This window comes from Cicer arietinum, chromosome 3 (genome assembly GCF_000331145.2).
Source record: "Cicer arietinum cultivar CDC Frontier isolate Library 1 chromosome 3, Cicar.CDCFrontier_v2.0, whole genome shotgun sequence".
In the NCBI taxonomy this organism is placed as follows: domain Eukaryota; kingdom Viridiplantae; phylum Streptophyta; class Magnoliopsida; order Fabales; family Fabaceae; genus Cicer; species Cicer arietinum.
In genome coordinates, this window is record NC_021162.2 from 72,648,825 (window position 1) to 72,674,465 (window position 25,641).

Here is a 25,641-nt window from a genome sequence, read left to right on the forward strand (position 1 = left end):
GTAGTTGAGTTTGGGTAGGATGGGCCAGCATGTGTCCAACCTTGTGGTTTATATTTCATCCAAGATTACCGGCACAATAGGGAATTGACCTCAAAAAATATGAGAGAAGCTGAGATTTTGGAATTTTGTATATAACAAAAAAAGATATATTTTGTGTGTGTGTGTGTGTGTATTTTTTCCTTTCTCAATTTGATTGATTATATCCGTGGTATATATATTGTACGTTAAGTATAAGTAAGAGCTGGATATTAATTTCATTATTCCAAATGGTACAGCTATTTGTAGACAAAATTCATTAATGCAATAAGCTGTCTACTGTCGTCCTCGTCCTTCCTATCCCATTTCCATTTTTTGTTTGTCTTTGTCAAAATGGTTTATTTCGGGATATTTCTTTTAAATTATATATGTATGATAATTATGTATTCAACTAAAAAACTTTAGTTTACAATTAATTATTCACGATAATCTGAATTTAATCATTTACGATAGTTATTTTATGGTTTTGGAAGATAGTTTTAACTTCACTACTAAAAAAAAGTAAAATTATTGAATAAAATTAGAGACGGAGAAAAATCTTTATCACTAATTTAATTTTTATAGTAGCTAGTGTTTTTAAAGTTTCTTTAACTACAAACTTATGTCATAATATTACAACAACAAAAACATATAAGATGAATGATAGAACATTACAGTCCAAGACGAGAAAGTACCAGTGTGGAAAATAAATCGTCTCTTTTTTTTCTTCTAATTTTTGTGTGCAGATTGTTTTGTCAATCTCTACTTATTTTAATTTCTAAAATTTTGAATTGAATATCAATGAATGTAATAATATCCAGTATCCAATTTCGTGTGTGTTATTTGTCTAACTTCTTTCATCAAAAAATTCCCCTCTACTCATTTAATTCTCAAATATATTTTTAGTATCGAAAAGTTGCTTAGCATTAGGGGTGGGAATAGGCCAGACTTTGAAATGTCTGAGTCTTACGATTTATTTTTTAGGCTTACAGTCTATCATAGACTTTTTTTTTAGTCTGACCTGACCTTTTTAAAAGTCTGATATGACTTGAAAGCCTATTTAAAATAATTTTTAAAAAATATGAAACAAACATTTTTTTTTCTGAAATAAATACGCTCATTATTACCTCTTAAACAAATATGGAACGACTAGTGAGTAGAATGACTACCAAATATGGCTTAATATGGAACAACTACTGAATATCACTGAATGATTGTCTAATTGATAGAATTTAAAATAGGAAATAATATTATTAATATAATAATAATAAATAATATTAATAAATAATAAAATATGTATAGGTCGGCCTGTGAGGCCTAATAGGCTTTAAATAAATATGTTTTAAAAACAGCATCACTCTAGCCCTTTTATTAAATAGGTCAGACCAGACCACAAATATAAGTTCCGACGGACGGTCTAACTTATTCTCATCCCTACTTAGCATAAGAAATTAAGTTGTTTGCAAAACTTAATAACCGATTGGACCAGTCCGGAACAATACTGAAGTAAAATTGCAACTTGGGAGAAACATATTTCATTTTTACATTAAAGGGGGGTGACATAACACTCATCTGAGCCATAAACATGGACTAAGGGGAGGAAACTACATCCCGATTGTTTTTGTTCATTGATCCTACAATATTTACTCAAGAAGCATAAAAATAAATATTATTGAATTGGAGTTTTCAATAATATCATTAATTTCATTTTTTATTGTTGGATTGAATTTTTTCACTACCAGATCCTATAATCTCAAAAAATTGCCAAAAAATTTAGGGGGAAGAATATTGACCAAATTTTTTCCAAAAGATATTAGGTCCAAAGCCCATAAATAGATTTCGACCGATTAAAAAAACTGTTTGGACTCTTAAAAGATGCCAGGGCTCCAAAATGCTAGGGTAGAAAGTGTGGGTTCTAAAGGCCTATATAAAATTTTATAAAATTCTTTTAACAAAAATTATAATGGAGCCGAATATTGGGTACCCACAAATTTAAATGCTTAAGCCGAATACCCTTAATTAAATATCACATTAAACGTTATAAGGTGTTCAAAATGTAAGTTATCAGTTTTACTCCATTAAAATTTTAAAATCTGTCTTATATCATACATCTCATTAAATATATTTATTAAGTATAATTCATAAATAATGATAAGTAGATAGAAATAAAAGTAACAATGTAAATTTACAATAAACGGGGTTTAAATTGTGAATTCATTTTTTCTATTAAAACTTAAAGAATTTAACTCAAGATTAATTTTTGTTATGAAAACAGAAAATGGATAATGTTATTTGTTAGTAAGAAAATACACAATTTAATTTGATAATCAAAATACTATAAATAAATAGAGATAAGAGAAGAGATATCACATAGAGAATTATCTTAGCCCACTCAATCCGGGTTACGTCTAGTTTTCACAGCTGTGAGATTTTTCACAAAGTGTATAAAACAATAACATTTTGGTTTTTACACCACCAGTCAAGATCAACCTTGATTTGTTAAACAACACTACTTTTCAGCCCATAAAGGATTTCAATTGATTACCTTTCAATCGTTCGAGAGGATCTGTACACTTTTCCTTTTACCATAAAAGGATTTTCTACAAACTACTCAAACTATCTTCAATATTATAGTATTCAGTTTACACGATAATGAGTTAAATAGTTTTGTCAGAATATGAGAAAGCTCAACACTTGTTTGAGTTTATATTATTTTAACAGAATAATACAATAGAGTGATTATTGGAATCAAACGAGAAAACAAAATTGATTATTTGTATGTAAACAAGATACTTTTGAGTGTATGATTGTAAGTACGTGATGTATTGCTTTGCATTTGAAGCTTTGAACTTTCCTCTAGCTTGTGGTTCCTTTTTATAGGCTTCGAGGAGGCTTACGACACCTCATATGACCATTGGAAATAGTCAAGATGTCATGTGTCAGCTTGTGGATAAGATCATATTTGAAACAACAATGTTATTGATTAAACATTATTCATTTTTCTACATTTGAGGAATGTTGATCTGTAGACTTTCTGGCATTCATCTTTTACAGTAATTCATGGTCCTTTTATTACGTGTGCATATATCTCATAGATAGGTTGAAGTATACACTTCAAGATCGTTCTTCAATCTTGCTTAAAACTGGATAATGATCTTTCTTGAACTTGGAGAATAATCTTGTTTGATTCATCGTGAGCCATAACTTTTACTCTTTGTATTTTGGAGTGATTATTTTGCTGAGATGAACCGTGTATTTTCCTTGTGAAAATACTGGAAACATATTTGTAAAATCCACGAGCTATCTTTTCCTTAACAAATGAGATCACCATTCTTGTTATCTTAGAATTGTGGAGAAGGTTTTTATTTTTTCAGACTTGTGTCAAAAACGTTATTCGCTTTGTTTGTATATTTTTGTTTCCTCTTTAATGTGATTTTGCTTGTAATGTTTAGTATTCATATTTGATTATCACACTAAAAAACACATGTTAAATCAATATATCATTTAGAATCATAATTATAAGTTTTAATTAATTTTTGTTTGTTTATATCAAAACACTAATTTGAGATTTTGTCTTAACAATCTCTCCATTTTTTATGATGAAAAACATGTTAATTTTGAGTGTATTTTTAATCACGAATAGCTTAAAAGCCCCCCTAATAATGTGTTATAATTTTTTAACCAACATATGATTTCATTGATACATACAATCTAAAGTAATTATCCCCCTTGTTAAAGCAAAAAGGAATAAGGGAAAAATGACATAGAAATCCTAAGTAGAAAGAGACGGAGAAGATTCCTTAGATGATGAAGATAGAGATGGATCTGGATTGGCTTGGAAGGAAGGAGGAGGATTCGGTTGAGGAAGATCAATTCTAAGTTTGGGAGCAATCTAAGTTGCCCTTCAATCCCGTAAAAAGGCATACTCTTTATCTTGATATTTTTGTTAAAAAAATTATAGTGAGAGTGTTCGTAATTTCCATACAAAAATTGCAATCAAGATAATTTGTTGTTTTATTGTTCAATTTGTCGTTTTTTTTTAAAAATTATATGAGAGGGTCTGCAAAGAAAAAATTGCAAACAACAATAAATTTGTGAGTTGTCCATTTTTTGTGTTGATATTTTCTTTTGTTGAATTTCCAACAACTAATTTTGGAGTATAGTTCAACTAAGTGAGAGAGCGAAATAAATTTATTGGTGGTAGATTATGGACGTAAAGAATATCACTACAGAGATCAAATATCAATGTATTAAATGTGAATGTAAAATTTTATATTAAATAAAAATTAGATGTAAAACAATGTATAAATAAATTTGAATTATAAATAAATTAATTATAGACCGTACTTTACTTATCTTACTATCCAATTTTAAATTCACTAAAACTAAATTTTAATAAAAATAAAAATAAAAATAAAGACAGTCTCTATAATGACAGGGATGGTGATCAGTTTGGATCCGACCCAGTTGTTTAGCGGTCAACCCTATATATATTCAAAATCTCATATGTGCGGCACAATCTGGAGGGAAACCAATTTTTTGGGTTTAAAATTATAATTAAAATTATTAACTAGAAAAATAAATATTTCACTTTATCCCTCAGTTCACTTCTGCACTTCGCCCCATTCATTCGTTCTTCGCTTGCCCTCAAATCGAATCTCACGCTAGGGTATTCAGATTTCTTTTTTATTTTCTTTATTGTTTCTGATTCTCAATCTTTCCGTTCAAACTACTAACATGAATATCAATATCTACGCCATCAATTTGCATTTTATTACCTTCCGCTCATAATTATCACTATTTTCTTTCAAGATTCTAGCGTGTTCTTCGTTTTTGCAAATTGTGATTTTCGTTAAATCTACTGTGTAGATCATTCTGGATCGCTAGATAAAGTGTTCCTTGAATGGCAAAAGTAGCCACGCCAAGTGCCATGCCTCCGAGCTCTCATGGAGTTTCCTCAGGGCATCTGAAAGGTGTTTCCGTAGCTAAAAGAAAGACACCATCAGAACTTAGGGTAAGTTTCTAAGCCTTTGTTGTAATCTTATATAGAAACGCAATGCGAATTCAATTAATTTCAGTTAGGTTATGTTTAATATTGTTGTTATACGTTGATTGAAGTATTTCAAGTATTTAGAATTATAGATGAAATATAATATTTCCGGGTATTATTTGGGAGTGAACTATACTTGAATATATTCGGTGTGTCAAGTATGATACCTTACTCACTCACGTGGTTGCTCTTAAACCTCACTGTGATGATCCCCCAGACTCCTGCATCTCAGTTATTTGTCACAGTGACTACCACTTCCAGTTTCCCATTTTTTTTATTGAAATGGACTTTGTATATGTTATTGTTCTTAATCCATAAATAGTAGGCATTGTCTGAATTCAACTATCCAATAATCATTTATTTATTTTTACATTGATAACTGACATTTAATTATGGTAGTGGAAAGATTTTGATGTGTATACATGACTTGGCAGGGAGAGCAGTTGAAGCGGGAAAGTGTTGTGGACCTCACTGATGAATCTCATTCCTCCGATGGTTCCATAAAGTTAGTTTCTTTTGCTTCTCATCCAATTCATTGTTTCATTATTTGCTGAAACTTACTTGATTTATGTTTGCAGTGCCACTGAGGCAGATAATAGACTTAAAAAACCAGGATTGTTTAGGGCCCCTAGACGCACTGACACACGGCTTGATGAAGTATTTGCTGCTAAAAAGCCCAGGTTTAGAATTGTATCTGGAAAGGAAAATGTAAAGGTGATATATTTGCCCAAACTACAACTAATATTTACTTTATTCAGTTTCCATTTCATTCAATTATTGGTACCAGGTTGATATTGTTGTGGAGATTGAACAAAGTAACCTTGTTATCATGTTCAGGAAATTTCATCTTCGGAGCAAACTAATAATCTAAAGGTTCCTTCAGTATTTTCCATTTCAGCAGCTAAGAGACAGCAAGGAAGTTCATGGTTTATCTCTTAGCTTGTGTTTGCTTGATCAAACAGCTATATGTTCCCTATGATAATTTTGATCTCAATTTGTTGTCAGCTTGGAGAAATGTGCTGCTTCAGGTGAGGTTACCAAAGATGGTGCGTTGCAGGCTGGTGAAACCAATGACAAGTGCAGCCAAGGAAAGTTTCTTAGTGTTGCTGATCTTTCATCAACTGTTGATAGGTCTGCAGGGGCAGCAGCTATTGACATGGTAGACGATGCAGAAACAGACCTTTTCTTAACAGTTTATCTTCATTTAAAATATTGTAGGATGTATCATGAATATGTTATTACTCAAAAATCTTTTATAGGGAAAAGCATTGAAAGGACTAGCCTCACTTAAACCACGTGTTGATAGTGGATTAGCTACCGATTCATCTGAAAGACTCAGAGATTCAGCTCCAGCCATTGCAGTAAATTCCTTCTCTGAATGTCATATACCCGGAAAGAAGGCTCCTTTGGATCTTACTCTAAAAACCAGTATGCGAATAGTATCACCTGCTTCTGTGAATTGGTGAGTACTTTGGATTCGCTAATATATTGGCATCAAGCCTGGTAGGAATAAGATGCACTTGTGAAAATTAAAAAAAAAATTACACTAAGATTCAGTGTGTATGTTAAAATAGTGTGGTACTATTTCTAGGTTTCACTGATGCCTATATAGTTTATAAAAGATCATTTAATTTTATGCTCAATGATGATAGAGTCTAGTGAAGTCCTTACTAAACGTTGTTACTCCAAGTTTTTTGGATATCTGTCACATAATTGATAGATGCCCTGGTAGTTAAACTTGGTAAACATGACAGCTCAGGATTGCGCCCATCCCCTTGTTTATATATGACATGGGCATGTTTTTTTATCAATACGAAAGCTATAGTGTTGGGCTGTAAGATCCACTTTCATGATTTCTTCTGAAATTTATGTGAGAAAAAAATTGTCATGATAAAAATAATGTTGATGTAAGTAAGCGTTTATCATACATGCTGATGCTATGTGTACAACTATTTTTCTTATATTTGTTTTTCTAGCTCTTGGTATTTTCAGTATTGAAGGAGTGAAGCAATATATTGCTCAGACCATTCTTCTTTTGCTTTCATAGTAACCTTGATTTGTTAATATTTGATTTTGATGTTTCTATCAGAAAATTCTGTTTTGCCACATAGAACAATTTATGCATATGCATTGATACTCGCACATGAAACTAGACTCTACTGTTTCTCTTTATTTTTTGTTTTTTGGAATAACCAATGTTAGTAACTGTTAGTATGATGTCGAGGCTATGGATCGAACCCTTGTCGTCCTTGTCACTCCACTCTTGTTTCTTTGTTATGTTGTTGAGTTGAGCCAGTCTTATTAAATTTGTTTAGATTTTTGTTTTATTTTCTGCTTACTTTGATGTCAGCTATTGGTTGTGTACATTGTTGTCTTTTTATGAAATCTTTCTTATTTCCTAATTTTGTGATACGCAAGTAAGTTATGTGTGGTAACTTGCCTCGATTAACCTACCAGCAATGTACGTACAGGAACGAAGATATGAGGGGTTCCCAAGGCTTTAAAGGTTTGCATTCATGGATGTATCCTCAATCTGTTCTACCGCCTTCTCTCATATCTGTGTTGAGCTCATCAACTTCAGAAGGAGGTTGGCAACCCGCCTTTGAATTAACTCACTTGTAGCTTCTTATCTGTCACTGTCCTCTCTTAATTTTCCTTTCATTCCATTTTTCCTTTTTATGAAATAGAGTTGGAGTTCTTAAGGAAACGGCAAGTAGCTTGGGAAGAATCCTTTCGGGACCTATATTACACGCTTCGGAAGAACATCTGTGGCCTCTTTTATGGTGATTATACTTGGCCATCACTTATTTGTCGAATTGAATTGTATTGATTAAAGAAATCTGCTTATTTGTCTTTATGTTGCCTTTTCTGTTCTCCATTTTCATTGTTATCTGTATTTGTGATTTGTAATTTATATTGAGTAAAATGTAATTCACACCCCTATGTTAAAGGTTTAGTTGCACATTTCCACCCCAATTTATTAGTCAATCATGTTACTCCTTAGTTTAACATTACCCCTATTGTAACTTCCCCTTTTTCTATAATTTTAGTGTTAAAGATGACAAAGTTTTATGTGTTATTTATTGCTAGTGAAAAAACAATAATCCAAACCTTAAATTTTAAAAACTTTCAAAGTTCACATACTAATTATGAAACACACTAGTGCTATCACAACCCAAAGTTTAACCCCTTTGTCAATGTAAGATGGGAGCTCTGGTCGGTATAACAGCTGAACTCCCTTAGACCCAATGACTAGAGTTGCAAGTTTCTTTCAGAGCTCCTCACATTTCCAAGACAATCTAATTACAGTAATCTTGTCTTGTCATCCCGTTCTTTGTTCTAGAACCAATCATATGAAACTGGACATACATTTTGATAGAGAGTAGAGATGGTTCTCAACAAAAGCCTAACTGTCAGCCACATTCTAACCACTGATCAATATGCTGACATTTTAACTCTCAGTTTGTTAAAGCTATCTCTCCCTTATGATTTTCAGCTCAAAGAGACCACTCAGAATGTTTAATAAATTCATATTTAATCACCCACCCTGCAGCTGAAATGTTAAAATAGTAATTACTTTATGTTATCTGTGTATTTGTGCCCTTGTAATTTGTGCAGTCTTATCTGTATGTGGGATTAGAGATTATTTGGATAGTTAGTAATAGAAATCTTTCACTTATCAGTTAATATAGAAGGCGGTTACCCCTCTATAAATGTACACTTAATTGAAAGTTGGCAGTTATCATTCAGAGTTACAAAGTTTCAGAATTCTCCAAATTCTTTCTCCACCCTTCATGTTCTTTGATTTCTCTCATTTTCTAATCCAAAGAACGTCAAACAGGGACAACCAACTGAGGTAGATCTCCCCTGCCTTCTGTTAATAAATAAATTAAACACTTGAGTTGTGCTTGTACTGGTCGTATTCATATTTTGTAGAGTGACATTTATGGTTTGGATAAATCTACTGTGATGTTAAGAGTAATAGTGTTAAATTAGGAAGTAGAGTGCTTAGTTTAATAAATTAGGGTGGAAAATGCAACTAAACTTAATAATTGGGGAGGCGTTAAAGTGCATTTGACTCTGAAGTTTTCTTTTTGCATAAGAAATAATTACTACGATGAAAATAATCTTATTTCTTTTATTGCTATCGCTTTATTGCGCATGTGGTATTGTGATTGTAGATTTAATTTTGCCATTTTCTGAATCCACCCATTTTTTTGTGCATTGATTTTATATGTACGTTTATTTATTATAGATAAACTTTAGATGATACTTTGTAATGATTTCACTCCCCTTCTGTTTTCTAGTTTGCACTTCACAGTTTGTGGTGATGTTCACTGGTGGTGATGGCTCTGGGCAATCCAAATGCTCGTGCAATGCTTATATTTCTCAGTCAACCAGAGGATTCAGATCATTGTTAAGAGAGCATGTAAGCTGTACTTCTATGATGTATTATGATCTGTTCTGTTTTGTCTAAGAGCTACAAATCTCATTGAAGACATATTTGTTTCTTGTAATGTTTACCTAAGGATTAGAATAATATTTCATTGAAGACATATTTCTAGGAAAATATTGGTGAAACTGTAAAAGTGTAGTAGGTATAAGGTATATTGTTTCTCTTATAAGGTTTTTGTCAATGAATAGCCTCATCCTAGATGCCTGCAATTCAATTTGAGAGTTTTTCGATAGACCCTAGCAAGAAGCATGTGACTCAACAAGTGATGTACTTTTCTGGACTTATCTAGACTTTGACTACTAACATTTTTTAACTTAACAAAATGTAGTTTTTACAAATTGGCTAGCATTATGATTATGTAGTGTTGGGCTCTAGAGCCTTTTGGTTCAATGACAGGTAGCAACGTATGCATTTTATTTTATTAGTACTCACAGCTTTTTTAGGATTCTATTGTATGCTGTTTGATGCTAGAGCCTCCTTCCCATCCAACGAGAGTCAAAGTTGCGATTTAATTAGTGGAATCTCTGATTCTGTGAAGTTTTTCGGCCTAACTGATTCTGATTCCAGCAGAAATCTTTGTCGATACTGTAATCATGAGATCTGGGGAAGAGATGGCCATCACAGTGTTGGGAGTTTGAAGAGAAATGTGCAGTAAAGAGAGAGAAAGAAGTATGGCGCATGCACACTGATCTCTCAGCCAAACAGAGCTGGGTGAACAAATAAGACTACTATTATGTTTCGTTATTTGGCTAGATTAAAAAAATTGATATGTTTGGCCTATCTTTGGTACTACTATTATTAGGGCGAATTTATATTTTAGGGTGAATCTTACAATTTCTATTATGATTACACGATTTCTCCTTCCTGATTTTGAGTAAAATCTCAAATTTGACTACCTTCATGAGGCTTTATATATTATTATTATATATACCTATATAGTATATAGATATGCAGGAATTCTCTCATTTATACTTTGATGAGGTTCTTTGAACTTATTTTGGTTATGTACCCTCTTGACTAGGATCTTTGTTTCTCTATGCCTCTTTGCCGTTCAAAAGTGGAGCAAGTCACTACTGAGGATTTGGTGGAGCTGTCAGAGATAGAGAAGCAAAACTTGGGGCAGGTATGTATCTATATGTTATTCATATAGCATTTGTTTTTCCATGGTATGTTTATATTAGCCACTTTCGATGATCACGGTGAACAACTCCCAACTTGTTTGCTTATCTCTTTGTGATTCTATTGAGAAATCTGTACTGACCTATTTGGACTTTAAATTGTACCTGTAATATGTGTTTACACCGTCCTTTAATTATATGGTGGTGTATCACTTAGTGTTTGAGTCCTATCAAACTCTTAATGTGATAACATATGTCACACCGTTAGATAATAGTATAACTTTTTTGTAAGTATACTGGAATTAAATCGAACTAGTTGATGTATGAGAATTTCATTGATAAAAACATGCAAATGATTTTTGAATCATTTATTGTGTTGCAGTTCTTGCATGTTCTCATGCTAATAATTGACTTTTAATTTTTTTTATATATTTGACCTGCTTATAAAAAGTCTACTCTCAACTCCAACAACATCTATAAGCTCTATTTATATGGTTTGTATGGATTTATACTTTTTATTTGGACCAACGCAGACTCGGCGCTCAAGGTCATTCTCTGACGTTGATAATAGCCCAGAATCTTTGCTGCTTTTCAGTGGCAATAACAATGTGCATGGTTTATATGACCTATTACTGAATTACAGGTAGCTAAAGCTTCCTATCCATTTTTCACACTTCATTGACTTAAACATGTTTGATGATTACTCTTATACTAATCTTGTTGAGCAACTAACTTTATTGTCTGCACTCTGCAGATCTCTCTTGACCTCACTGTCTGGTGTGGACGTACCTCTCTTGTGTTCTCCTGTGCCATTTCAAAGTTCTGCTTTGACTTCTCCTGATGTATGTATAAGTCCTTAACTTCTTTTTCCTTCCTTCTATTCTTTCCATGTTGTGTTTCTGCAATTTGTCAACTTAAGTAACTTATTCAACCATTACACCAATCCTTTTATTTTATCCATTGCATGGAAATTAGAATTTCTTTGTCCTCTTTGTTAAAAGCTACCATAGTTATTTTTCTTTTTCTACCTCTTCCAATAATAATTCACATTGGAATCTATATTCTTTTTCTAATTTGACTAAAAACAAAATTTCTCTCCTTTCTCAGATTAAATGCACGGAGATGAGAAGAGTTGAAGATATTGCGGCTAATAAAGGGTCTATTTGGAAAGATAACGAGTGTGCACAAGGATCATCAGATGGTCTTTTTTGTAGCATTGAAATTAAAGATGCAATTATCCCACCTTGGATTATTTGTGGCGTATGTGCATTGATCGGCTCCAAAGGAAGAAGCTTTGAGACGAGGTATGAGGAACCTTTGCTTGGTGATTCTTCTTACATAGTTAAAATTGAATTGTTTGTGCACATGTTGAGCTTTGGTTATGAGGCTTTTAATAAGTGATTGAGAAAACTTGGGTATATTTCTTAAGGTCAAATGAATTTATATTAGGAAATATTGACGTTTTCTCTCACTATTTTATTTTACATGGAAATGGATTCTCTCCATTTCATCCCTCTATTTCTTTTATCCATTACTTAACTCTTAAGAATATATGGATTTTAAAGAATGTAATATCCCAAATTTATAATCAACTATTTTCTTTTCGCCAAATTAATTCTTAAGGTCAAATGAATTTATTGTGTGATTTGGGATAAATAGAGAATATTTGGTCTCCACCTAATGTCACATTGATAATGCTTGTATTTTCAAAACTATAGTAATAGAGGAAATGGAGGGTATTCGTTCTGATTTACATGGGGCAACATTGTTAGAAATTTAGAATCCTACCTTAAGGAGATTTGGGTTTAATTAAAATGAAGATGGGTGTTTGCTATAAGAATACTGCATAAATTAAGCCATACGCTTGTAGTTATTTGAATAAGAGTTGTTTTTCAATTTGAAAAAACAGAGGTGTTGAGGTAATAAACAAGAGTTGATTTTATGTTATTGACATTGTTTTAAGTCATCGCAAACAAAATGATAGAGAACTAGCATGATCTCCGGATATTTCCTTCTCTGTCATCACTATATGTGTTTGTGTGTGTGACTACGTGCTTGAGCTCCAATGCATTGAGCATATCCTTTCATGGTGGTGCTACACGGTGTTAACCTTGTTTAGTCTTGAGTTGCAATGATCTGATTGAGCTCAAGTAGAATTTCATGAGCATTAATGTTGGTGACACATTATGCTAAACACAGCATCGAATTAAAACTAGTTTCTCCTTACCTATTATTTGAAAACTGAATGGTGCTCGGTCTATCTTGTGACATTGCAGCTTTTTGACCGAACCTGTCTCAATTGGCCTGAATGTTGCTTTGAAATCAACTTGTGAAAAGTCCGAATCAAATGCTGCTGGCAGTGAAAGCTTCCAAGACTGCAGTAGTACGTTTGGCATTCCAGAAGCAGCAGTTGCGCCTTTCCTATGTTCATGTACACTAAAAAGTGTGAAGTACTGTGATGGTTCTTATATAGCATCTCTGTCCCCTGTATAATATCAAAACAAGCAACTTATTGCTGTCACATTGATGCCTAATTTATTTAAATGCTTACCATTTCGATTGCACTCCCTTGAAAATGAAAAGCAGGGGATTTAGTGTTCTTGAATCCTAAACTGAAAGAGCATGTTGTCGACAAGTATTTGTAATCTTTATGTCAAATGTGATTCCTATCTTTTGGCGCATTTTGAATAATATTGTTTCTTTGTACATCAATTACCGGCTAACACTGTACTTCTATGCCTCTGCATCGAGTTATGTTTTCTTTGCATAAACCGTAGTTAGTTACATATCCTTTTATGTGTGTATATTATTAATTCAAATAAATTTATTTTTGTACCGAAAGGTAGCGCATAGGTCTTGTCTGGGTCGCCTTTCTATTTCAAGAAAAATCGCCAAATCATATTATGTAAAAATAGAGGGGGTATTATGTCTTTTCTAGAATTTAGGAGAAGTGTAACTTTTTCAGAAGTTGCTTAGCTTCTCTAAGGGATGTCCGCGGCATGGCTACTCAGCTCTTAAACTCTTTTTGTTAAATTTATACGAGTTTAAATAAACTCTAATGAAAATGGTAAATTTTCAATTCTACTTTTGCTGAAAAATATATTTTAATTTTACTTGCCTGGAAAAATTTACATGTTTATATCGGTTTAATTCTTTTAAAATGAATTGATAAATAATCAATTAAGTTAGGTCTTGCATATTATATTAGTTTGACTTTAAATGTATATTTTTCAATCTTTCATATTTGATTTATTTAAAATATAATATTTTCAAATAAAAAATACAATATTTAGTTTTATGTAGGATTTTTTAATTATCCTTTTTTTCCAAAATAAAATATCTAATCTATTCTTGTTTTCAAATTATATAATAATATAATTTTTTTTTTAATAGTAAGAGGAAATCACATTCTTAGAATTTTACGTTTCAAAAAGAATATATATATATTGTAATATTTAGTTGATGGGCATCATTAGTGTTTGACTTATAAAGCTACAATTATAATTTTTTTCCCTTATATTATTTTATAAAAATATGAATTTACTAAATAATTAATTAAAAATACCTTTAATAATAATATAAAACTGATTAGAAAGTACAAAAGTTTAAATAGATTGAATAGAAGTGCAGTAACATTTGAACATTGTTTTCGATTATGATCAAATACTAGAAATAATCTGCATTTTCTTGACACTTTATTCATGACATTTAATTATATTCTAATAGGTATTAAGAATTGTGAAGCATTCATAGGTGAGTTACTAAGTGTTCATTGTAGACGTTGAGGTGCAACTGAAACATCTTCTATAAATATGAATAATGTTGTACTAGCTGCAATTGATAAAAAAGAGCCGTCTTAAAATAAAAAGGCACAACTTAAGCAAGTGGAAATCATGTCAAAGAAGGAAGAGATAGTGTTTAGAGTTTAAGGAAATGCAAGTCGTCGTGACATATACATCTAAGAGGAGTAAGGGTCAACGCCTAAGTCATTAAATTTTGGGTAACAAACTAAAAAATAAACATGTATTTTAGTTAAGGTAAAATGTTATATTATTCAAACCAATTATTATGAACTAGCTATTTATCCAAATAATTGTTACTAAACTAACTATTATTAAAAACTAGTTGTTAAACGTACTATATGATATATATACTCTCATTTTCATATTCTTTTTATATATCAAATTGTATAATTTAATCTCTCTCATATTTTTATCATGATGTGTAGTCTACTCTCATTTTCTCAACCATTTAATGGATTCAAATAATTTGGAAGATCGCAATAGATTCTTTTAGGTTTTAATAGAAGATGAACTTGTGCTAATATCAATGTGAAAACGTTGATGTGAACGTTTGAGAGACAACAACAATTTGAAAGCTCTACAAAGGCACAACAAAGAACTGTGATAGATTAAGCCATGAAGAAAGACATAATCAAAATGTTTAATGACTACTCTAAAAACTTCCTATTCACAAATATTTCAAAGAGGTTTCGAAGACATAGACATGTATTTCTCCAAAATGTAATTACATTTAAAAATTATGGTGCGTATTTTCATATGAAGATCGCTACAACTAATAAAATAGATCTTTCATCATTGAAGAAATGCACTACGACTATTCATATATTATATGGATCACACGTTGACAGTATAGATGAATATGTTCAAATTGAAGAAAACCCTGCAGTTAAGTGGTAAGACAATTTGTAATGGACTTGAACAAGGTAGTTGAGGCTGATAGTGTTGACCCACTTAAGACTCTCACGGTGGATTGCACCTTCGGAGGTGCTATTAGCTTTCTTACCAGTAATCCATACAAGAACACGCACCTTTTCTAAAATGATGGAACCTATTTCTATCTCTCACAATTAACTCTACTTCAAAAACCTGTGAGATAAACTTCGTAGCTGTGTGACATTCTTCACAGACACGCAAGTTTTTCACAATCCTAATAGGTGTAGGACCTCGGATCTTCATAATACCATAGGCAATAGCCAGTTTCTCACTATGCCTGTGAAGTGCATCTTCTTTCTCCTCTTCATCTATGTCAAACAATGCCTCACCAGTATTTCCAATGTATCCTGCTACCTTTATTTTTTGTAGTATAACTTCCCACATCCTTTCTATTTTATCTATTTCTGGATGTGTTTTATCTCCAATTGTAAACTCATGAACTTTTCCATCTATCTCAATGAGACTGTATCCAGGTGGTTTTCTAACCCCTTTTTCCTTCATCAATCTTCTCATGACAGTAACATCTTTCCACTTGTTTGTGCGCGCGTATATGTTCGACAACAACACATAGTAACCGCTGTGTTCCGGTTTCATCTGTATCAAAATCTTTCCAACCCTTTCTCCAACTTCAACATTTCTATGAATCCTGCAAGCTCCTAGCAATGCTCCCCATATTGGAGCATTTGGTTTCACAGGCATTTCATGAATAAATTTTTCTGCTTCTTCCAACTTTCCTGCTCTTCCAAGAAGATCAACCATACATCCAAAATGCTCCAATCGCGGCTCTACCCCATGATCTCTTTTCATGCTTTCGAATATTTCTAGACCCTTTTCTACTAGCCCTCCATGACTACAAGCTTTCAACACTGCAGTAAATGTAATATCTCTAGGAAATATCCCATTTTTCTCCATTTCAGAAAAATACTCAAGTGCTTTCATTGCATAACCATGCATGGCTAGTCCAGAAATCAAAGCTGTCCAACAAAGTACATCCTTTTCTTCCAATCCCTTGAAAACCCGAATAGCTTTCTCAACATCCCCACATCTTGCATACATGTCAACAATAGCTGTTCCAAGAATCACATTCAAAGCCAAACCATTTCTCATCACATACTCATGAGCTTTCTCACCAACTGCAAGAGCACCTAAATGAGCACAAGAGGAGATCACACCAACCATAACAACTTCATTAGCAACCACCCCTTCATCTTGAAGAATCCCAAACATTTCAACGGCTTTATCAAATCGATTGTTCCGCGCATAACCGCTAATCATAGTACTCCAAGTCACCAAATTCCTATCAGGCATTTTATCAAACAGTTCACGTGCAGATTCAACATCACCAAATTTATGATAACCAGCAATCATACAAGTCCATGAAGCAACATCAAATCGGCCCATCCTCTTAAAAATGAACATTGCAGCCATTAAATCACCCAAAGAAGCATACATATAAACAAGAGCGTGTTGAACATAAAAATCAAGTTCAAACCCATGTTTAATTATTTGACCATGAACTTGCATACCCATTTTTAAAGACTCAATTTTGGAACATGCTTTAACCAAAAAAGGGTGTGTAATATTATCAGGTAAGAGACCAATGCGTTGAGATTGAATGTAATAATGAAAGGAATTTTCTGGGTTTTCGCTGGTCGAACAACCACGGATCAAAGCATTGAAAATGAAGATATTGGGATTGTAAATTTGGGAGAAAACTTTGATGGCGTAAGTTAGGAAATTGGGTTTGTCTATGCAGAAAGCAATGATGCGACTTGATGCAAATGTGTCGAAGAAAAAATGGGTTCTTAGCATGTGGGCATGGATTATTTTGAGGTCTTGAATATTGGAGCATTGTGATAGTAGAACTAGTTTGGGATTTTTTAGTCTCAGTTTTTGCAGAATTGGGTTACTAATGCTATTCATTTTTCAATTGACAGGAAAACATTATTGAATGTTTTATGCAATAAGAGAGTGTTATTCAACTAATTATGTTGTTTGGACTATATTATTGGTATGTTTGAGATTTTAGTGATTCTCTATTCAGCATGTTGATATGGATGTGATGTAAGTTTTTGAGTTTGGAGGAGATGATGTAGCACTTGAACAATGATGAAGATTTAACCCAGCAAAGATTATTGGATGTAAATGGTAGTAAAACAATGCATCTTATTATGAGCTGCATCCTCCATCTAAATTAATTTTAGATTGAATTTCAATAGAAATTGAATATAGGATAGTTTTTTTTAAAAAAAAAAAAAGTGATTATATTATATGTTTCCATGACAACATATATATTTTTGTTTGGTCAATAGTTCGATACTTTGGTTTGCTGAAAAAAATCATCTTGCTTAGCAGTTGGAGTTTTTAAAGCATATATATTTATGTTTGCTTTTGTTTCTAGAAACACTCTAGTCATTTCTTTCATGCAGAGTTTCTTCTAAGCCAGTTCATATGTCAGAACTTGATATGCTTATGAAAATAAGAAATTATATGGTAAATGATAACATTTTCATATCATATGTGAACATTGTCAACATAGTAACTTCAATATTTCCAAGGTGCAAATAATACAAGAGAGTCTTCTAGCTAGTGAAAACGTTGAAACAATCAAAGGAATACCAGATTTTACAACCCCCAAATGCAATTGGAATTCTGTACTTTGTTTGTAATAGTACCAAAGAAATAGAGTACAAAGAATTAAAAACTAAACAAAATGTCAAAATTGATTATTATAATCTGTCAAAACTTTAGATCAGCAAAATATCAGTTGTTGCTACTAAGTAAGAATTTCTCTAGAATGAGAACTTGAAAGCTCCCACATTGGCATCTGCAACAGAATCCCAGAAGGAAAGTTTCCTTTGCTGGATTTTTTTCTCTTCTTCTTTTTGGGTCAGTTCATCAATTTCTCCAGGAAAAGAAGCCTCAATAGCATTCTTGAACTTATCATACAAATTTACTCTATCCTTTGTTCCAGAGACCAGTGTGCTTGCATTTGGCCTTTTAAGAAAATCCAACACATTTACCAAATTTCTCCTGCAACAAATACATTAACATTTGAGATTAAAGTTTTCCAATGCACAAGCAAAATACATAGGCAAATGAATGCAAACCACAACAAATAAAATATCATAAAATTACTAGTAATTAATATGTTGAGTTCATTTCATGAATTCCATTAAGTATATTCACAATATCAATACAAGTACAAGCATACTGTAGTTAAGGAGATTCATATGTGCTATTCTATTGACATAAGCATTTTTAAGAGCTTATAAAAATAGTGTGACATGTCCATAGGTTATTTTAAGCTTATTTACATAAGCTATTTTGGATAGCTTATAACTTATTTGCAAACAACTTGACTTTATTTTATCTTTTGTTATAGAAATAGCTTATACATACACATGTACTGATCCTTTGAAACCGCAACGGCCAATGAGTCCAAATAAATTTTCAAATATCAAGTCCAAGGAATACCCTAAAGAGTCAAATTCTGATATGCCAATGGATGTTTTAACATCAAAATCAAACAAACAATGAAAGTTCTGACAAAATGTTTCACACGGAGAATATGCATCCCTTCCATCAAAAAAAATTTGGTATCAAATAATAACCAATGTCTAATGCATATAAAGAAAAACAAGCAGTTAAGTACTTAAAAAAAATGACTAGTTAGTTCAGCATATAGTTTTAAAAGGCCAAACCTATTAAACTACAAGTACTGGGACTTCTTTTAATCGAACTAGAACTAATTCATGAACGACCAACAAGCATAACATTTCAGCAATCAATTCAGAAACTGAGTAAAAAATGAGGCTCGACGTGGCTTTATCAAGGTCTACACAATAATCAGCTTTGAAAAGTATATATAAACAATTAGTTTCCATTTCCAATTTAAATGGGCCGAAAATCCACTAGCACTACACCGGGAGCTCATATAATTAGTATTTTATTAATCAAACTTCTGAAACCTACAGAAAGCAAAAGATTAGAGAACCTCACCTACTAACATAGTTTTGCGTTATGGCAATTGATTCCTCCAAGTTGATCACCAAATGCCACCATCCATTAGGCACAAAGATAACCTCTCCAGCTTTACATATGCACTCAATTGGCTTCTTTTTCCAATTCTTCGTTGCACCGTAAAAGTTCATGAACCATTCAATTATTGAAACAGGAGATGCAACATCCGCACCATCAGGACTAGGATGAACACCGGGCGGAATTACATCGGGAGGAAACAATACCCATTTCTTAGACCCCTTGATCACAGCATTCCAAGCCGAAGTTGAATTTGGATCAACATGGAATGACGATCCAGACCCAGCTGGTCCAATAATAATCCACCGATAGTCAGGTCTCTCATCACCCAAAACACCAAACAAGTCCTCCCGAAAATACACCGGAACTTCATATTCAGAACCCAATTTTGGAACTTTTTCGGCAAAATTTGGATCAAACAGATACATCGGTCTTTCTTCTCTAACTTGATCCGAGTATCCAAAATAATCTCCAAGCGTCATCTCCACCGGCCCAACCGCAAACTTAACATCATCACCACATAACTGCACCAAATAATCTCTATCCCAATTCCTCAATGCATCCCAATTATCAATACACCCTTCCAACAACACCGGCTTATTGAACTCCTCAAAATTCACCACAAATTCTTCAACCGAAATTCCCTTCTTTCGAACTATATTATCCCTCTCCAACCACTCAGGTTTCATTTCAAGATTAGCACATAGCCAACTCTGGAAAAGATAATCAGAATAAAAGTCCCTAACTTTGAAACTCCTAACATCACTACTTGAAATATCAAATGAAGGGTAACAAGCAGAAACAAAAGTAGATTTCCATGACCCATTATACTGAAACCCACCAAAAAGATTCTCCAATACAAGATTCCTCCAAAGGGGTTCATGATTGGTGAAAACATAAAACGATTTACTAACAGAGGCCAAAACCCCCAAATTTGTACCATCCAAAAACCCTAGAATTTCAAGAACAAGTTCATCAGTGAGTGTATGAAGATTACCTAAACCAGTGTCTCTGGAATTGATGGAACCTGGGTTGAGGTAGAGATTTCCCAAGGGCTGAACTCCATGAGTATGTGATGGTGCAGAGGTTTTGATGCTGAAACCTTCTTCGGTATCATCTTCTTCTATAGGAAATGGAGAATATTTTTTAATGGAAATGTGGTTTTGGTTTCTGAGTTTGTGAGAGTTTTTGTTTCTGATGGGTTTCTTTGTCTTTGTTTTGACACGGGACAACAAGTTTCTCATCCTGAAACTCAGCATCGTTGATTGTGGTGATAGCTCAAGATGCAGTGTGGGATGGTGCAAAAACCCAAACCCACACAACACAAATGGGTTTATGTTTTTTTGTTGTTGTTTAAATCATAGGTTTATGTTCTTTATTGGTACAGCTTTTAATGTTTGAGATGCATAATAATTATAAATAAATTATTACATATAAATTCAGATAATAATATAACTTATAATATCAAGTTTTTCGATTAAAAAAAAATCTTGTTTTTACAATCAACAACAATTTCCCCATAAACTACTTGGGTCATGTAGCTAGGGTCATGGATTTTTTACCCTAGGAACTCTAAGAAAAGAAAGAAATAGGGTTGCAGATGGGTTGACTAGGTGGGATATTGGTGAGCTCAATGGCTTTTGGGTCAATTTTCCCTCCTTTTTGTAATTGTAACCCATTTTTTTTTATAGATGTAGGTCTTTATAAATTTTGAATTAATTTTTATACAAAATAGTTTTGAAATGATATTACTTCCAAATAACAATGATAGATAAGATTTTGTATTAAATGTTTTCTTTGGGTCAAAAGTTCAAATGTACAACTTTCAAACAAATTTTTTAGTCTATACACGTTGGAATTCTGCAGTGAACGATTAAAATCATAGCAACAACTCATTGAGAATTGATATTAACTTTCTCACCATCAAACCAAACCGATGTTTAATAAGTCTTGACCACTTTCCCGGAAATAGAAAAATCTCACCGTTACTACTGGAAAAATAAAATAGGTCATATATGTTGATCAAATTTATAGCCATTGTTATGTTAAAAAAATAAAAGCCATTGTATATCCCAACACAATATATCAACTCGGTCAACAACTGATATTGCCATTTGATACGAGTGAACTTCAGAAAAAGAATATAATGTACGAAGGAATGAGGACACTTACAACATGTCATGTACATCAGAGGACAACCTAGCTAAAGGTAATATACCTTACAACAAATAATATGAGAGAGGATGCTCAGATACCAAGCCACATCCATGTTTCACCAATCAACCAAGAAATTACAATATTAAATTCCAATTCATTTCATACAACATAAAATACTGCACAGAATATCACTCGTGCGACAACAATCTATATGAAGAAAAAAAAAAGAGATACAAAAATCTCATAGATAGTCTGATGATGAATGAAGATTCATTTGGTGCTCCCATATATGCTCCTAGCCTGTAAACTAATCTCACATTTGTGTCCTTGAAATATATCTCCACGACCTTACACCGGGTCCTTTGTCAAGGAGCATTAGCAAGCCATTATTGTTAGATGGTAGCCCAAACATATACCTACAGTCATAAGCAAATTAGAAGGTGAAGTATTTCTTTTCAAATACTCATTATTCAAGGTTACCTTTCCACTTTTTTCTTTTTTCCCCAAAGTTAAAAACAATAATTGTAATCTTTAAATTTACTATTAAAATTTTATCATACTACAACTTTATAATGACATGCTTAAATTTTGCTTACTGCAATAGACTACTTAACCCATAAGTTGAGGTGCACAAATTTTGAAACAAAGATTGTAACTCCTGACTACTTACTTGATTTGGTGACCTCTCTTTCTCCAGAAAACAATTGAAGCCACCCACTGAACACGAAAAAAAGAAAGATGAAACATAAGTGTTGTTCGTCAAATTAATCATCAATTATAAGACAAATGAAACAATTAAAAGATAATATCAATGGAACCTTGAGCTAAAAACTAGACAAATTAAACAGACATATATAAGACCCCATTCATCATTAAATTACCTTAAATATTGTGAAGAAGGAGAAGCCGCCAATAAAGGATCTAACAGTTACTTTTCTCTGTACTGACATTTCTTTGCACAAATGTTGAGCTATCTCCTTGAGCAAAACAAGTTGTGCTTTATCAGTACGCATCGAAATGATAGCCTGTCTCATGGATTCCCTATCTGCCTCAAGTGCTTGAAGCCTTGTGTAAAGCTTTTTAACATTAGGATCTTCAAATTCACCTTGATTTCCAAACTCCCTTGGAGTTGTTACATACTCATCATAACTGCCTTTGAATTCAGAATCAATAGTGTAAACTTTGTCAGTCATATTATCACCAACCTCAAACACATCATCCATCTTCTTTAAATTGGAGAAATCGTCTAAGCCGTTGCTATCCATCTTCCTAAAGCTACCATTGATCCTGGGACTAGAATCCAACATCAAGTCAGGGCCAAATGAAGACGAATCACATGAAAATTTTCTGGAATGTTTATTCCTTCTAGGAGATTGTCCTACTATGACCTTCTCAATAATGTTCTTTGCACAAAAATCCTCATTCATTTGACTATAAGTTGGAGTTCTCTCCATTTGAGATATCCTATTCTCCAAATTTCTCAAACGATCCCTAGGAGTTTCTCCAAACACATATTTTTCAACATCATCATCATTATCATCATCTGTGACAACATGCATTACATTACATTTCAAAGGAGGATACTCATAAGGAGGAAATTCATTATCACCTTCTGCCTCTAACTCAGTTAAGCCATAACTCATCAATCTATGCTTATAAGCTTGAACTTCACATGTAAGCGAATGAATCGCTTGTTCTCGTTTATACAACAAATCCTCTAATTCTAAAAGCTCTTGTTGATCATGAGATGTTCTCTCCTCAACAAAACGCTTAAATTGCCGAGCTTCCATTTCGAGTTCAGCCTTCTCACTCTGCAATCTGAGTATCATTGACATGGTTTCGTTTGCCGCAGATGAAGCAGCATTTCTCTCTTCTTCCAATTCAGAATACAAATCTTGAATAGCTTTTTGTTGACTACAAACTGCTTGTCGTAATGCCAAGCATTCGTCGCCTATTTCAACACGAACAATGCCATCACTTTCGTTCAATTGCCTCGCCTTTTCCGCCTCGTCGTGTTTCCGTTTCACCGAGCGGGTCCAATTCTTTGAGCGTTCAGAGCAACCGCATTCACAATCACAATCGCGACATTTGCAAGGTTTTGCATCGAAAGGATCATCGGAAGATTCCAAATCCATGTAATACAATAATGCATTCAAAGAGTAAAAAGGTTTTGAAATAACAATAAAAATCCCAACGGTTTTGAATTAGAAGTAATGACGAATCTGAAATGTGTTAAATATTGTTTGAAATGACTTGCACCTCCCTCCGTACCAAACACCTTCTCTTATCCCCCTTCAATCAACCGATTGGAAACAAACCTGTTCATAAATAATAATAATAATAATAATAATAATAATAATAATAATAATAATAATAATAATATAATAAGTTAATTACGTCGAAGTTCAAATCAAACAATTATAATACTATATTAATAAAAATTAATTATCCTTCTTATATGGTTTTGTTTGGAGAATAAAAGGGGAAGTAAAAAGCAAAGAGGAAGAAAGACCTTGAAGAAGTGTGGTTGAAAAAATGGAGTAGATCAAGGTGAACCCGCTTTGTTGGGAGCGGGTATTTGTTTGGTTTGGAGGGAAGAATGATTTGTAAACCCTGGAAATTGCTTTTGTTTTTACTTTTTGTGTATATATCTCTCTGTCTCTCTCTCTCTGCCCTCTCTTTCTATTTGGCCATTCCAATGATTGTTGTCATTTTGTTAATGCCATCTTTATTCAACTCTCTATCTAATCCACACAAGGATGGTTTGTTACATCTATTTACCCTCTTTACTCTCCTTATTATAGCACTCTACGTATATTACCCCTCTTATACTTATGGAGGAAATCAAATATTTTAATGAAAGATTTTCTTTGACACACCATCATTTCCCCCATATATTTATTATTTAAATTACTATCAATATTTCATATTACATTTTTATCTTCTTTTAGGCAATAATAGAAACCCTTTTTTAGAAAAATAAAAATAATATAACCATGGTTGCAAAAACAAAAAGAAATACATACATGCATTACAAAACTACGATTAAATTTTAGGAAAGGTATATCTTTTTTATACTAGGACAAGACCAACTTTTGATGTTGCCAAATTCGTTTCCAATTTTACTTTTTCTTTTAAGAAATGAGTAATAGTTATTCCAACATAGGTGGTTGCCATTTAAAATCCATTTAATTCACTTTTTTAATAATATTAGATGCATTGAATATCATTATTCTTTTATAGTAAATATATTTACATATCTATATTTAATTAAATTATGTTAATGTTATACAACAACATTATGAAGTGATATTTCACTGCGCTAAAAAAAAATTATTTTATTAGAAAGTTTCCTACATTTAGTTCGGAAGAATATAAGACTCTTAATGCGGTTGATATTATTATATTTTTATTTAATTATTATTTTTGAAAAATAAATATGTGATATTATTTATTTAATTTGACTGAATATTTTTTTAAGTATTTGAAAAAAAATGTTTATAATAATAACAATAATAATAGAAATTCATTAATTTGGGGGTGAACATTAATGGACTTAGATCGAAAACAATATGTTCCCCAACTCTAGTGATAGGAAGAAAAAAAAAAATAGACGCCTTCTGAAAAAAGAAAGAAAGCTAAAAGAAAAGGTTTGGGTGTTAAAAATGAAGAAATTCAAGAAAACCTCTAAAAGAGTTAGCTATTAATCCCCTCAAGTAATAATTCTTTAATTACGATTATATTAATTTTGTCTAACCATATTTTATTGTTAGTAAAACAAAGTACCTTCGTGATCTCCTGGAAAAAATAAATTGATTTTTATGGTAAAGTTGTTATTGTTGTTACTAGTCAAAAAAAACTGATTTTAGTAAATGATTTTATGATGATAGATAATTTTGAAAATGGTGTTTGATATTATTATTATTATTATTATTATTATTATTATTATTATTATTATTATTATTATTATTATTATTATTATTATTATTATTATTATTATTATTATGTAGGAAAAAATTTAGTTTTAAAAGTAAAATTTTGATATGCAATTTATTTCCTTACAAGCGA

General features: G+C 32.3%; 4 protein-coding genes across 4 annotated transcripts; 1 reads left to right on the forward strand and 3 right to left on the reverse strand.

The window, feature by feature from the left end:
* Positions 1 to 4,523: 4,523 nt before the first annotated feature.
* Positions 4,524 to 13,351, forward strand: LOC101513139 (uncharacterized). The gene is made up of 15 exons (XM_004494227.4): positions 4,524 to 4,684; positions 4,885 to 5,029; positions 5,500 to 5,570; positions 5,644 to 5,779; positions 5,903 to 5,991; positions 6,071 to 6,224; positions 6,325 to 6,527; positions 7,537 to 7,652; positions 7,753 to 7,848; positions 9,373 to 9,494; positions 10,543 to 10,644; positions 11,173 to 11,282; positions 11,394 to 11,481; positions 11,747 to 11,943; positions 12,916 to 13,351. The coding sequence occupies exons 2-15, from the start codon at positions 4,919 to 4,921 to the stop codon at positions 13,130 to 13,132; spliced, it is 1,812 nt and encodes a 603-aa protein (XP_004494284.1). The 5' UTR covers positions 4,524 to 4,684; positions 4,885 to 4,918; the 3' UTR covers positions 13,133 to 13,351.
* A 1,778-nt stretch (positions 13,352 to 15,129) lies between these two features.
* On the reverse strand, positions 15,130 to 17,588 carry LOC101513466 (pentatricopeptide repeat-containing protein At5g06540). Its single transcript, XM_004494228.4, has one exon. It carries the CDS (start codon positions 17,296 to 17,298, stop codon positions 15,442 to 15,444), a length of 1,857 nt encoding a protein of 618 aa, XP_004494285.1. The 5' UTR covers positions 17,299 to 17,588; the 3' UTR covers positions 15,130 to 15,441.
* Positions 17,589 to 17,896: 308 nt separating this feature from the next.
* On the reverse strand, positions 17,897 to 20,851 carry LOC101513774 (arginine-specific demethylase JMJ22). Its single transcript, XM_004494229.4, has 2 exons — positions 19,378 to 20,851; positions 17,897 to 18,408 (listed from the first exon to the last, which is right to left on the reverse strand). Exons 1-2 carry the CDS (start codon positions 20,673 to 20,675, stop codon positions 18,168 to 18,170), a joined length of 1,539 nt encoding a protein of 512 aa, XP_004494286.1. The 5' UTR covers positions 20,676 to 20,851; the 3' UTR covers positions 17,897 to 18,167.
* Positions 20,852 to 21,501: 650 nt separating this feature from the next.
* On the reverse strand, positions 21,502 to 24,323 carry LOC101514115 (myosin-binding protein 7-like). The gene is made up of 4 exons (XM_004494230.4): positions 24,086 to 24,323; positions 22,455 to 23,891; positions 22,244 to 22,290; positions 21,502 to 21,989 (listed from the first exon to the last, which is right to left on the reverse strand). Exons 2-4 carry the CDS (start codon positions 23,706 to 23,708, stop codon positions 21,887 to 21,889), a joined length of 1,404 nt encoding a protein of 467 aa, XP_004494287.1. The 5' UTR covers positions 23,709 to 23,891; positions 24,086 to 24,323; the 3' UTR covers positions 21,502 to 21,886.
* Between the last annotated feature and the right edge of the window lie 1,318 nt (positions 24,324 to 25,641).

Coding starts and splice junctions, on each gene's coding strand:
- LOC101513139 (XM_004494227.4), top strand. CDS start 4,919: ATGGCAAAAGTAGCCACGCCAAGTGCCATGCCTCCGAGCTCTCATGGA. Junction 5,571..5,643: donor TCCTCCGATGGTTCCATAAA/GTTAGTTTCTTT, acceptor TTATGTTTGCAG/TGCCACTGAGGCAGATAATA. Junction 11,482..11,746: donor CTGCTTTGACTTCTCCTGAT/GTATGTATAAGT, acceptor CTCCTTTCTCAG/ATTAAATGCACGGAGATGAG.
- LOC101513466 (XM_004494228.4), bottom strand. CDS start 17,298: ATGAATAGCATTAGTAACCCAATTCTGCAAAAACTGAGACTAAAAAAT.
- LOC101513774 (XM_004494229.4), bottom strand. CDS start 20,675: ATGCTGAGTTTCAGGATGAGAAACTTGTTGTCCCGTGTCAAAACAAAG. Junction 18,409..19,377: donor ACGCAAAACTATGTTAGTAG/GTGAGGTTCTCT, acceptor TATTTGTTGCAG/GAGAAATTTGGTAAATGTGT.
- LOC101514115 (XM_004494230.4), bottom strand. CDS start 23,708: ATGGATTTGGAATCTTCCGATGATCCTTTCGATGCAAAACCTTGCAAA. Junction 22,291..22,454: donor CCTTCTTCACAATATTTAAG/GTAATTTAATGA, acceptor TTTCGTGTTCAG/TGGGTGGCTTCAATTGTTTT. Junction 21,990..22,243: donor AAGAGAGGTCACCAAATCAA/GTAAGTAGTCAG, acceptor TTATGACTGTAG/GTATATGTTTGGGCTACCAT.